This window comes from Ranitomeya variabilis, chromosome 8 (assembly GCF_051348905.1).
Source record: "Ranitomeya variabilis isolate aRanVar5 chromosome 8, aRanVar5.hap1, whole genome shotgun sequence".
In the NCBI taxonomy this organism is placed as follows: domain Eukaryota; kingdom Metazoa; phylum Chordata; class Amphibia; order Anura; family Dendrobatidae; genus Ranitomeya; species Ranitomeya variabilis.
In genome coordinates, this window is record NC_135239.1 from 31,947,820 (window position 1) to 31,961,739 (window position 13,920).

Genomic DNA, 13,920 nt, shown 5'->3' on the forward strand with positions numbered 1-13,920 from the left:
TTCTGACTAGACGTATAAGTCTAGTTGGCACGTGATCACATGTGTACAAATTGCATACTTGAGCCTGCCTGCTCCCGGTGATGGTACATAAGACATCCAGACAGATCATGCACTGCACACTGTGAGGATTCACTTAGATTGACTGCAGACTTGTACCACAAGGCCAAACAACCTGGGTTGTCACAGGTAGGGAGGGGTTAACTAGACAGGTGTCTGGTTTTCTGGATCCCAGGGGGATGTATAAAAACCACTCTGCCAAGTATTTAGATGCAGGTCTAAAACAGTAACCTGAGTCTTTATCCTTAGTGTGGGTGAAGATGAGCCATGCTTCAGTAAGTAAATGGACAATTACCCTAGAGATCTGGAGTGGCGCAAAATTACCTGTTAGAGAAAAAAGACATAATTTCGTGATACGGGAGATGTTTTTTGCTATATGTGCCTTCCCTCCCAGTGGATTTGATGTGAGTTGTGTTTGTCAATGGTTTTGCTAACATGTCGTGAAGTTGTATTGGATTTGTTTTGTGAGAAATTTGAGTTTTTAGAGAGTACATTTTTTTAAGGTATGCAAAATTTGGGTTTATGAACATTTTTTCATATCCAATGACTGATTTTTATGTTTTCTTATGCCCTGATTTTATAAAAAAAACACTTAAATTTTTAACCATCGTATATGGATTTTGCCCCAAAACACGTGTGAAATTACAAGCAAGTGAGATGAGCAAGAAAAATCTTTACTGTAACTTAAAAGTTCTAAAGTTCTGCAGAATGTTTAGGAAGGTCCAAGTCCCTGACTAAATCATTTAACTCATAGATTGTAAGCTTGCGAGCAGGGCCCTCATTCCTACTGGTATCTGTTTTGAACTGTGATTTCTGTTATGCTGTAATGTCTATTGTCTGTATAAGTCCCCTCTATAAGTTGTAAAGCGCTGCGGAATATGTTGGCGCTATATAAATAAAATTATTATTATTATTATTATTATTTAATTCAAGCTGTGAAAAAAGCTGTGGCTCGTTGGAACTAGCGTGAAAGTCTTCGCCAGAACCCTGCTCTTCATGTTCTGAATCTTCTCAATCAGGTGTATCTTCAAGTTTCTCCGGAAGTTCAGGAACAGGTAATCCTGGACCATGAGGCGCAGGGTGAGTTGCTGACAGGAGGTCCGATTTTATAATTTTCTTCTAATTTTTAAGGTTGAATCCCTCCATGTTTCACGTAGAAAAGTAGCAGCCATCACTATGATTTTATGTTTCCCTCCAGATCATAGGCACGCCAAACGAAAGCTCTTTTTTTCCCTTTAGACCACTGTCGTAGTACTTTTACACAAACAAAACACACATGTGGAGTCCACTACCTGTCCTGATCGCCTAATTTTACCCCAAAGTACCTGTAATACACTTTTCTAGTCAAATCTGTAATGTTCCTTCATTGTTTCTACACTACAAAACATCCACAAAGGTAGGAAAAGTTGTTGGGGGAATTACGACACCCCCTTGTAGCCATATTGCTAGAAACAGAAACTTAATCCACCCCAACCACTAAATACTGAAAGGAATCACGGTAAGCGCACCACCACACTCTTATGAACTCCGCGTGAAAGAAAATCTGCCTTTGCTTCCCATAGTAACCAATCACAGAGCAGCTTTCAGTTCTTATACCGCTGAGGTAAAATGAAAGCTGTGCTCTGATTGGATGCTATGGACACCACCACACTGTTATGAACTGTGATTAAAAAAAAAAATCTGTCGTTACTGCCCATAACAACCAATCCCAGCACAGCTTTCATTTCTTATACCGCTGAGGTAAAATTACAGATATGCTATGTTTGGTTGCTATGGACACCAGCACACTCTTTGGAAGATGGATTAAGAAAATCTTCTCTACCCACAGCAGCCAATCGCAGCATAGCGTCCATTAATTTCTAACCAATCTAATGACACCAAAATGATCCACCAAAGGTCACCCAAAAGGGTCAAAATATGGTGCAAGAAAAAGGCTATGGAGTGAGTGTTCGGGGAAAAAACTGTACAAGATGGAATTTTTCAAAATTTTTACTGAATTCAGGGATGGAAATTATATAAAAATCACCTTTTACTTTTCAAACAAATTTACCCTTGAAGACCTGTGTAATTAACTTTTACAAAGTTATGAGTATTCCTAATATACTAATTATCTTATTTTGCCTCCTTTTCTCACAAACACCCTGCTGCAGGGCTGTATTAACTGTGTAGTTCAAGCTCCCTAAGTATCTGCTGTCAATTGCTGCTCAGCAAGAACCTGTCCTCTATTTACAACTAATTTTTATCTGGGCTCGTGCACACTATCGATTTTCTCGTATGAGTGCTATCCTTGATTTCCAAGGATTATATCTGAGCCCGGTCCGATTTTCGAGGACTGACAGAATGGAGTAGGTGGGGAAACATTTTTTTTCTTCTCTCCACCTCCTACAAAAACTGATCAAACTCTGATCAGAATAATCATACCATTATTCTCAAATGGAGAGAGATTGTGTGACGCTACCCTTAGAGGCCTTCCCTGTCTGAATATAGGGGAGAGACAAGAGAGGATAAGATAGGGAAAGTCCATACTCTAATTATTTAGATACTCTTTAATGATATGTCTGGCAACACTGGAAACATCAGATGTGATGACTTTATTAAAAAGCCAGATTATTTTAGAGGTTTGACTATCGTGCCACTGAAGCTTTGGCAAAGCACGAAGAATAAACATTATTATAATGTGGTTATTACCACTACATCTCCAGCTACATTCAAATACATTGATTCTGTAAGGTGCATAACTACAATAACACGTATAACCAATGTATAAGATTGTGCTTATTAGTCTCTAGACCATCCATACACAGCATGCACTCCCATTCTAGCAAATGATGGGTATTCTGACCCCACGACTAGGCTGCAAATGTGGGTTCCTTAGACAGCATTTCTATGTAAGTCTCTATTGAACCAGTACTCACACCATGAACTGCACCAGATAGCTTCAATTCAGCTAAATGTCACACTGTGACGGTCTTATGAAGTGGAGGAGGCTTCAAACTGTCCATGGAACTGGGACTATAACTATCCCTGTCCCGGGGGTACTCTTAATGGTAGAGAGGCCTGAGTCTCCGACCTTACTATGTTCCTTTTAATGCCTGGTCTGCCCCCTCAACCATCCCATGGAGCCTGGGACAGAAATGTAATGTGAACGAGAAACAAAAGACAAAACAAGGGACCACAGTAACCCTCTAGCATACAAAAGCACCAAACAACAATAGGGAGGAGGATAGGGACAGGGAGGAGTAAACTAAATGGGAACAGAGACCAGGAGATAAACACACACATACAACATAACACCTCCAATCACTTAGCTTAAGCACACCGCACAGTAAGACAAATCTCCAATAGCAACAACAAACTTCTATTCAGCACAGTGTCTCCAAAGAAAAAGGAAGCAGAGCTTTTCACTGGCAAGACAGAGAGGGTGTGGCCAGGTTTTATAGGAAGAAGTAAGGACCCAATCAGAAACAGCTGAAAATGGAGCTGCAAGTTTCTGACCAGCATAAACAGAGTCGTTAACCTCTTCAGCACCAAAGGAAACCAAATTCATTTAATATAGGACTTAAACACACAGGTTAAATGGAAGATCTGTGATCCACAATACATTGAGATCTTCTACCCCTGGTTGATGGGACACACTTGCGACAATAAGAAGATTCCATAAGAAGTTTATACTCAGGCTGAAGTTCTTGTATTATGCACAACAAAACAGCAGCAGGTGAAAAGATGATTCTGAATCATTGCTAACTCAATACCACCAGAGGAAGAAGAAGGGAGGGGTTACATGCATCAGAGTTAGACTACAGGGAGACACATAGGACAAACTTGAGAAGGCACACCTGACTGCACAGTCATATAACACAATCATAATACAATACTGAATGGTTCAAAAGTCGTCAAACTTGTTAATGTGAATGCCAATGGTTGACCAACTAGAGTCAATGTTTCTTGACTTAAATGTTTTGTTGGGAAAACGCCTTTAGACTTAGATAATAACGATCAGATGACAACCTCTGATGGAAAAATAAAGTCATAATAAGATTTTTGTATTCTTGTATGATCTTTAATACTGTATTGTAAGGTAAGAGGCAAAATAAAATAAAACAATCACATTATGATCAAAAACAAATGGCACGCCATAGATACTCACCACGCTTAAGCCAAGCAGCTCTCTTTGTACGTAGTCCAGATTCATTCTGTCGAGGTTTTCCAAGTAATGCTGCAGGCGGGTGTAGGTGTACGGGAAACAGTAAGCAAACTGGTAAACATCATCTTCGCGGTCAAAGCAGAAGGCAAAAGACATGACATAGTTTTTGCGATGATCTGGGCACCGATAGTAGTAGACATTTTTGGAAGGCAGTCTCTGCCTGCAAAGAAATAAAGGAACAAAGTTTAAATAGTAATTTGGTTATACAGTGGGGCAAAAAAGTATTTAGTCATTCAGCAATAGTGCAAGTTCCACCACTTAAAAAGATGAGAGGCGTCTGTAATTTACATCATAGGTAGACCTCAACTATGGGAGACAAACTGAGAAAAAAAAATCCAGAAAATCACATTGTCTGTTTTTTTTATCATTTTATTTGCATATTATGGTGGAAAATAAGTATTTGGTCAGAAACAAAATTTCATCTCAATACTTTGTAATATTTCCTTTGTTGGCAATGACAGAGGTCAAACGTTTTCTGTAAGTCTTCACAAGGTTGCCACACACTGTTGTTGGTATGTTGGCCCATTCCTCCATGCAGATCTCCTCTAGAGCAGTGATGTTTTTGGCTTTTCGCTTGGCAACACGGACTTTCAACTCCCTCCAAAGGTTTTCTATAGGGTTGAGATCTGGAGACTGGCTAGGCCACTCCAGGACCTTGAAATGCTTCTTACAAAGCCACTCCTTCGTTGCCCTGGCGGTGTGCTTTGGATCATTGTCATGTTGAAAGACCCAGCCACGTTTCATCTTCAATGCCCTTGCTGATGGAAGGAGGTTTGCACTCAAAATCTCACGATACATGGCCCCATTCATTCTTTCATGTACCCGGATCAGTTGTCCTGGCCCCTTTGCAGAGAAACAGCCCCAAAGCATGATGTTTCCACCACCATGCTTTACAGTAGGTATGGTGTTTGATGGATGCAACTCAGTATTCTTTTTCCTCCAAACACGACAAGTTGTGTTTCTACCAAACAGTTCCAGTTTGGTTTCATCAGACCATAGGACATTCTCCCAAAACTCCTCTGGATCATCCAAATGCTCTCTAGCAAACTTCAGACGGGCCCGGACATGTACTGGCTTAAGCAGTGGGACACATCTGGCACTGCAGGATCTGAGTCCATGGTGGCGTAGTGTGTTACTTATGGTAGGTGTCATGATCTCAATGGCAAGAGAACATAGCATAAGCATATATAGGAACTAGCTCTTGGAAGATGGGAACTGAGCTGACCATGAACTAAACCTAACGCACAACTAGCAGTGGCCGGGTAGCATGCCTACGTTGATTCTAGATGCCCAGCACCAGCCGGAGGACTAAATAAAACTAGCAGAGGAAAATATTAGTCCTAGCTCACCTCTAGAGAAATACCCCGAAAGGAGACAGAGGCCCCCCACATGTATTGGCGGTGAGTTGAGATGAAATAACAAACGTAGTATGAAAATAGGTTTAGCAAATTTGAGGTCCACTTACTACATAGCAGAAGACAGAAAGGACACTTTCATGGTCAGCTGAAAAGCCTATCAAAAACACCATCCAGAAATTACTTTAAAACTCTGGCATTAACTCATAACACCAGAGTGGCAATTCCTGTTCACAAGAGCTTTCCAGACACAGTAACGAAACTTCAGCTGTGAACTGGAACAAAAATGCAAAAACAAACATGGACAAGAGTCCAACTTATCTAGTAGTTGTCTAGGAGCAGGAACAAGCACAGAGAGGCTTCTGATAACATTGTTGACCGGCAAGCAACTAACAGAGCAGCAAGGTTATATAGCGACTCCCACATCTTGATGGGAACAGGTGAACAGAGAAGATGAAGACACCAGTTCAATTCCACCAGTAGCCACCGGGGGAGCCCAGAATCCAAATTCACAACAGTACCCCCCCCTCAAGGAGGGGGCACCGAACCCTCACCAGAACCACCAGGGCGATCAGGATGGGCCCTATGAAAGGCACGAACCAGATCGGAGGCATGAACATCAGATGCATTCACCCAAGAATTATCCTCCTGGCCGTATCCCTTCCACTTGACCAGATACTGGAGTCTCCGTCTGGAAACACGAGAGTCCAAGACCTTCTCCACAACGTACTCCAACTCACCCTCAACCAACACCGGAGCAGGAGGCTCAACGGAAGGCACAACCGGTACCTCATACCTGCGCAATAATGACCGATGAAAAACGTTATGAATAGAAAAGGATGCAGGGAGGTCCAAACGGAAGGAAACAGGGTTAAGAATCTCCAATATCTTATACGGGCCGATAAACCGAGGCTTAAACTTGGGAGAAGAGACCCTCATAGGGACAAAACGAGAAGACAACCACACCAAATCCCCAACAGAAAGCCGAGGACCAACACGACGGTGGCGGTTGGCAAAAAGCTGAGTCTTCTCCTGGGACAACCTCAAATTGTCCACCACCTGCCCCCAGATCTGATGCAATCTCTCCACCACAGCATCCACTCCAGGACAATCCGAAGATTCCACCTGACCAGAGGAAAATCGAGGATGAAACCCCGAATTACAGAAAAACGGGGACACCAAAGTGGCAGAGCTGGCCCGATTATTGAGAGCGAACTCCGCCAATGGCAAAAAAGCAACCCAATCATCCTGGTCAGCAGACACAAAACACCTCAGATATGTCTCCAGGGTCTGATTAATCCGCTCGGTCTGGCCATTCGTCTGAGGATGGAAAGCGGACGAAAAAGATAAATCTATGCCCATCCTAGCACAGAATGCCCGCCAAAATCTAGACACGAATTGGGTCCCTCTGTCAGAAACGATATTCTCAGGAATACCATGCAAACGAACAACATTTTGAAAAAACAGAGGAACCAACTCGGAAGAAGAAGGTAACTTGGGCAGAGGAACCAAATGGACCATCTTAGAAAAACGGTCACACACCACCCAGATGACAGACATCTTCTGAGAAACAGGCAGATCTGAAATAAAATCCATCGAGATGTGCGTCCAAGGCCTCTTAGGAATAGGCAAGGGCAACAATAATCCACTAGCCCGAGAACAACAAGGCTTGGCCCGAGCACAAACGTCACAAGACTGCACAAAGCCTCGCACATCTCGTGACAGGGAAGGCCACCAGAAGGACCTTGCCACCAAATCCCTGGTACCAAAAATGCCAGGATGACCTGCCAACGCAGAAGAATGAACCTCAGAGATGACTCTACTGGTCCAATCATCAGGAACAAACAGTTTATCAGGTGGGCAACGATCAGGTCTATCCGCCTGAAACTCCTGCAAGGCCCGCCGCAGGTCTGGAGAAACGGCTGACAATACCACTCCATCCTTAAGGATACCTGTGGGCTCAGAGTTACCAGGCGAGTCAGGCTCAAAACTCCTAGAAAGGGCATCCGCCTTAACATTCTTAGAACCCGGTAGGTACGACACCACAAAATTAAACCGAGAGAAAAATAATGACCAGCGCGCCTGTCTAGGATTCAGGCGCCTGGCGGTCTCAAGATAAATCAAATTTTTGTGGTCAGTCAATACCACCACCTGATGTCTGGCCCCCTCAAGCCAATGGCGCCACTCCTCAAAAGCCCACTTCATGGCCAAAAGCTCCCGATTCCCAACATCATAATTCCGCTCAGCGGGCGAAAATTTACGGGAAAAGAAGGCACAAGGCCTCATCACGGAGCAGTCAGAACTTTTCTGCGACAACACTGCCCCAGCTCCGATCTCAGAAGCGTCGACCTCAACCTGAAAAGGTAGAGCAACATCAGGCTGACGCAACACAGGGGCAGAGGAAAAACGGCGCTTAAGCTCCCGAAAGCCCTCCACAGCATCAGGGGACCAATCAGCAACATCAGCACCCTTCTTAGTCAAATCGGTCAATGGTTTAGCAATATCCGAAAAACCAGCAATAAATCGACGATAAAAGTTAGCAAAGCCCAAAAATTTCTGAAGACTCTTAAGAGAAGAGGGCTGCGTCCAATCACAAATAGCTTGAACCTTGACAGGATCCATTTCAATGGAAGAGGGGGAAAAAATATATCCCAAAAAGGAAATCCTCTGTACCCCAAAAACACACTTAGAACCCTTCACACACAAAGAATTAGACCGCAAAACCTGAAAAACCCTCCTGACTTGCTGGACATGAGAGTCCCAGTCATCTGAAAAAATCAGAATATCATCCAGATACACAATCATAAATTTATCCAAATAATCGCGAAAAATATCATGCATAAAGGACTGGAAAACTGACGGAGCATTAGAAAGACCAAAAGGCATCACTAAATACTCAAAGTGGCCCTCGGGCGTATTAAATGCGGTTTTCCACTCATCCCCCTGCCTGATTCGCACCAAATTATACGCCCCACGAAGGTCAATCTTAGAGAACCACTTGGCCCCCTTTATGCGAGCAAACAAATCAGTCAGCAACGGCAATGGGTATTGATATTTAACAGTGATTTTATTCAAAAGCCGATAATCAATACATGGTCTCAAAGAGCCGTCTTTTTTTGACACAAAGAAAAAACCGGCTCCTAAGGGAGATGACGATGGACGAATATGTCCCTTTTCCAAGGACTCCTTTATATATTCTCGCATAGCAGCATGTTCAGGCACAGACAGATTAAATAAACGACCCTTTGGGTATTTACTACCCGGGATTAAATCTATGGCACAATCGCACTCTCGGTGCGGAGGTAACGAACCAAGCTTGGATTCTTCAAAGACGTCACGATAGTCAGACAGGAACTCAGGAATTTCAGAGGGAATGGATGATGAAATGGAAACCACAGGTACATCCCCATGAGCCCCCTTACATCCCCAGCTCAACACAGACATAGCTCTCCAGTCGAGGACTGGGTTGTGAGATTGCAGCCAAGGCAATCCTAGTACCAAATCATCATGTAGATTATACAGCACCAGAAAGCGAATAATCTCCTGGTGATCCGGATTAATACGCATAGTTACTTGTGTCCAGTATTGTGGTTTATTATTAGCCAATGGGGTGGAGTCAATCCCCTTCAGAGGAATAGGAGTCTCCAAAGGCTCTAAATCATACCCACAGCGTTTGGCAAAGGACCAATCCATAAGACTCAAAGCGGCGCCAGAGTCGACATAGGCGTCCGTGGTAATAGATGACAAAGAGCAAATCAGGGTCACAGATAGAATAAATTTAGACGGTAAGGTGCAAATGGAAACAGATTTACCAAGCTTTTTAGTGCGCTTAGAGCATGCTGATATAACATGAGTAGAATCACCACAATAGAAACACAACCCATTTTTCCGTCTAAAATTCTGCCGCTCGCTTCGGGACAGAATTCTATCACACTGCATACTCTCTGGCGACTTCTCAGTGGACACCGCCAGATGGTGCACTGGTTTGCGCTCCCGCAAACGCCTATCGATCTGAATAGCCATTGTCATGGACTCATTCAGACCCGCAGGCACAGGGAACCCCACCATAACATCCTTAATGGCATCAGAGAGACCCTCTCTGAAAGTCGCCGCCAGGGCGCACTCATTCCACTGAGTAAGCACAGACCATTTACGGAATCTTTGGCAGTAAATTTCCGCTTCATCTTGCCCCTGAGATAGGGACATCAAAGTTTTTTCTGCCTGAAGCTCCAAATGAGGTTCGTCATAAAGCAACCCCAAGGCCAGAAAAAACGCATCCACATTGAGCAACGCAGGATCCCCTGGTGTCAATGAAAAAGCCCAGTCTTGAGGGTCGCCCCGGAGCAAGGAAATCACAATCCTGACCTGCTGTGCAGGGTCTCTGGCAGAGCGAGATTTCAGGGACAAAAATAATTTGCAATTATTTCGAAAATTCTGAAACCCGGATCTATTCCCCGAGAAAAATTCCGGCAAAGGAATTCTCGGCTCAGATACAGGTGCATGACAAACAAAATCTTGCAAATTTTGTACCTTCGTGGCGAGACTATTCAAACCTGCAGTTACACTCTGAAGATCCATTACAAACAGGTGGACACAGAGCCATTCAAGGGTTAAGAGGAGGTAAGAAGCAGCTAGACAGCAATTAAGGGCTAGGCAGCAAAACTCTGAGGGGGAAAAAAAAAAAAAAAAATTTCCCTTCAACACTTCTTTTTCTCCTGCTTCAGCCCAAACAATTAACACTTTGAAGGCCGGTCAAACTGTCATGATCTCAATGGCAAGAGAATATAGCATAAGCATATATAGGAACTAGCTCTTGGAAGATGGGAACTGAGCTGACCATGAACTAAACCTAACGCACAACTAGCAGTGGCCGGGTAGCATGCCTACGTTGATTCTAGATGCCCAGCACCAGCCGGAGGACTAAATAAAACTAGCAGAGGAAAATATTAGTCCTAGCTCACCTCTAGAGAAATACCCCGAAAGGAGACAGAGGCCCCCCACATGTATTGGCGGTGAGTTGAGATGAAATAACAAACGTAGTATGAAAATAGGTTTAGCAAATTTGAGGTCCACTTACTACATAGCAGAAGACAGAAAGGACACTTTCATGGTCAGCTGAAAAGCCTATCAAAAACACCATCCAGAAATTACTTTAAAACTCTGGCATTAACTCATAACACCAGAGTGGCAATTCCTGTTCACAAGAGCTTTCCAGACACAGTAACGAAACTTCAGCTGTGAACTGGAACAAAAATGCAAAAACAAACATGGACAAGAGTCCAACTTATCTAGTAGTTGTCTAGGAGCAGGAACAAGCACAGAGAGGCTTCTGATAACATTGTTGACCGGCAAGCAACTAACAGAGCAGCAAGGTTATATAGCGACTCCCACATCTTGATGGGAACAGGTGAACAGAGAAGATGAAGACACCAGTTCAATTCCACCAGTAGCCACCGGGGGAGCCCAGAATCCAAATTCACAACAGGTAGGCCTTGTTACATTGGTCCCAGCTCTCTGCAGTTCATTCACTAGGTCCCCCCGCGTGGTTCTGGGATTTTTGTCTCACCGTTCTTGTGATCATTCTGACCCCACGGGGTGGGATTTTGCATGGAGCCCCAGATCGAGGGAGATTATCAGTGGTCTTGAATGTCTTCCATTTTCTAATTATTGCTCCCACTGTTGATTTCTTCACTCCAAGCTGGTTGGCTATTGCAGATCCAGTCTTCCCAGCCTGGTGCAGGGCTACAATTTTGTTTCTGGTGTCCTTTGACAGCTCTTTGGTCTTCACCATAGTGGAGTTTGGAGTCAGACTGTTTGAGGGTGTGCACAGGTGTCTTTTTATACTGATAACAAGTTTAAACAGGTGCCATTACTACAGGTAATGAGTGGAGGAAAGAGGAGACTCTTAAAGAAGAAGTTACAGGTCTGTGAGAGCCAGAAATCTTGATTGTTTGTTTCTGACCAAATACTTATTTTCCACCATAATATGCAAATAAAATGATAAAAAAACAGACAATGTGATTTTCTGGATTTTTTTTCTCAGTTTGTCTCCCATAGTTGAGGTCTACCTATGATGTAAATTACAGACGCCTCTCATCTTTTTAACCCCTTTCTGTCATTAGACGTACTATTCCGTCCATGTGGGGTGGGCCCTACTTCCCAAGGACGGAATAGTACGTCATACGCGATCGGCCGCGCTCACGGGGGGAGCGCGGCCGATCGCGGCCGATCGCGGCCGGGTGTCAGCTGACTATCGCAGCTGACATCCGGCACTATGTGCCAGGAGCGGTCACGGACCGCCCCCGGCACATTAACCCCCGGCACACCGCGATCAAACATGATCGCGGTGTGCCGGCGGTATAGGGAAGCATCGCGCAGGGAGGGGGCTCCCTGCGGGCTTCCCTGAGACCCTCGGAGCAACGCGATGTGATCGCGTTGCTGCGAGGGTCTCCTACCTCCTTCCTGGCTGCAGGTCCCGGATCCAAGATGGCCGCGGCATCCGGGTCCTGCAGGGAAGGAGGTGGCTTACCGAGTGTCTGCTCAGAGCAGACACTTGGTAAGCCTGCAGCCCTGCACAGCAGATCGTCGATCTGGCAGAGTGCTGTGCACACTGCCAGATCAATGATCTGTGATGTCCCCCCCGGGACAAAGTAAAAAAGTAAAAAAAATTTTTTTCCACATGTGTAAAAAAAAAAATAAAAAAAAATTCCTAAATAAATAATAAAAAAATATATATATTATTCCCATAAATACATTTCTTTATCTAAATAAAAAAAACAAAACAATAAAAGTACACATATTTAGTATCGCCGCGTCCGTAACGACCCAACCTATAAAACTGCCCCACTAGTTAACCCCTTCAGTAAACACCGTAAGGAAAAAAAAAAAAAAACGAGGCAAAAAACAACGCTTTATTACCATACCGCCGAACAAAAAGTGGAATAACACGCGATCAAAAAGACTGATATAAATATCCATGGTACCGCTGAAAACGTCATCTTGTCCCGCAAAAAACAAGCCACCATACAGCATCATCAGCAAAAAAATAAAAAAGTTATAGTCCTGAGAATAAAGCGATACCAAAATAATTATTTTTCTATATTTTAGTTTTTATCGTAGAAAAGCGCCAAAACATAAAAAAATGATATAAATGAGATATCGCTGTAATCATACTGACCCGACGAATAAAAATGCTTTATCAATTTTACCAAACGCGGAACGGTATAAACGCCTCTCCCAAAAGAAATTCATGAATAGCTGGTTTTTGATCACTCTGCCTCACAAAAATCGGAATAAAAAGCGATCAAAAACGGTCACGTGTCCGAAAATGTTACCAATAAAAACGTCAACTCGTCCCGCAAAAAACAAGACCTCACATGACTCTGTGGAGCAAAATGTGGAAAAATTATAGGTCTCAAAATGTGGAGACGCAAAAACTTTTTTGCTATAAAAAGCGTCGCTGGTTTCACACTTGCGGTTTTGTCTGCAGCGTTTTTTGCACAAAAAAACGCATGCGTTTTTTCCCTATATTTAACATTGAAAACGCATGCGGTTTTTTTGTACGCGTTTGGTCGCGTTTTCAAACGCATGTGGTTTTTTTCTGCATGCGTTCATTTTCAGAAATACAACCTGCAGTATTTTCTTGCGTTTTTAAGCACATGCGTTTGTTTGCGTTAAAAACGCATGCATTTTTATCGAAAAAAAACAGAAAACACACTGAAAAGCCACCCACCACCATCAAGGTGATAAAGGGATCCAAACCCTAACCCTAACTCTACCCCTAACCTCACCCCTAACCGTTTAAAGAACATTTTCTGACAGTCATAGTGCCACGTATTTCAGTGCCACGTATTTCAGTGCCACGTATTTCAGTGCCACGTGTTTCAGTGCCACGTGTTTCAGTGCCACGTATTTCAGTGCCACGTATCACGTATTTCAGTGCCACGTATCACGTATTTCAGTGCCACATATTTTAGTACCACGTATTTCAGTTGCACGTATTTCAGTGCCACGTATTTCAGTGCCACGTATTTCAGTGCCACGTATTTCAGTGCCACGTATCACGTATTTCAGTGCCACGTGTTTCAGTGCCATGTATTTAAGTGCCACGTATCACATATTTCAGTGCCACGTATTTCAGTGCCACGTATTTCAGTGCCACGTATTTCAGTGCCACGTATTTCAGTGCCACGTATTTCAGTGCCACGTATCACGTATTTCAGTGCCACGTGTTTCAGTGCCATGTATTTAAGTGCCACGTGTCACATATTTCAGTGCCACGTATTTCAGTGCCACGTATTTCAG

At 43.5% G+C, this 13,920-nt stretch overlaps 1 protein-coding gene across 2 annotated transcripts in view; it reads right to left on the reverse strand.

Annotated features, from left to right (window-relative positions):
- The window catches only part of AGBL4 (AGBL carboxypeptidase 4), a 1,613,281-nt gene that overhangs the window by 672,449 nt on the left and 926,912 nt on the right, over nucleotides 1-13,920 (reverse strand). For both annotated transcript variants that reach the window (XM_077277379.1, XM_077277378.1), the window contains one exon: nucleotides 4,205-4,421. In XM_077277379.1, the coding sequence (XP_077133494.1) occupies nucleotides 4,205-4,421 (217 nt within the window). The remainder of the gene's footprint in view (nucleotides 1-4,204; nucleotides 4,422-13,920) is intronic.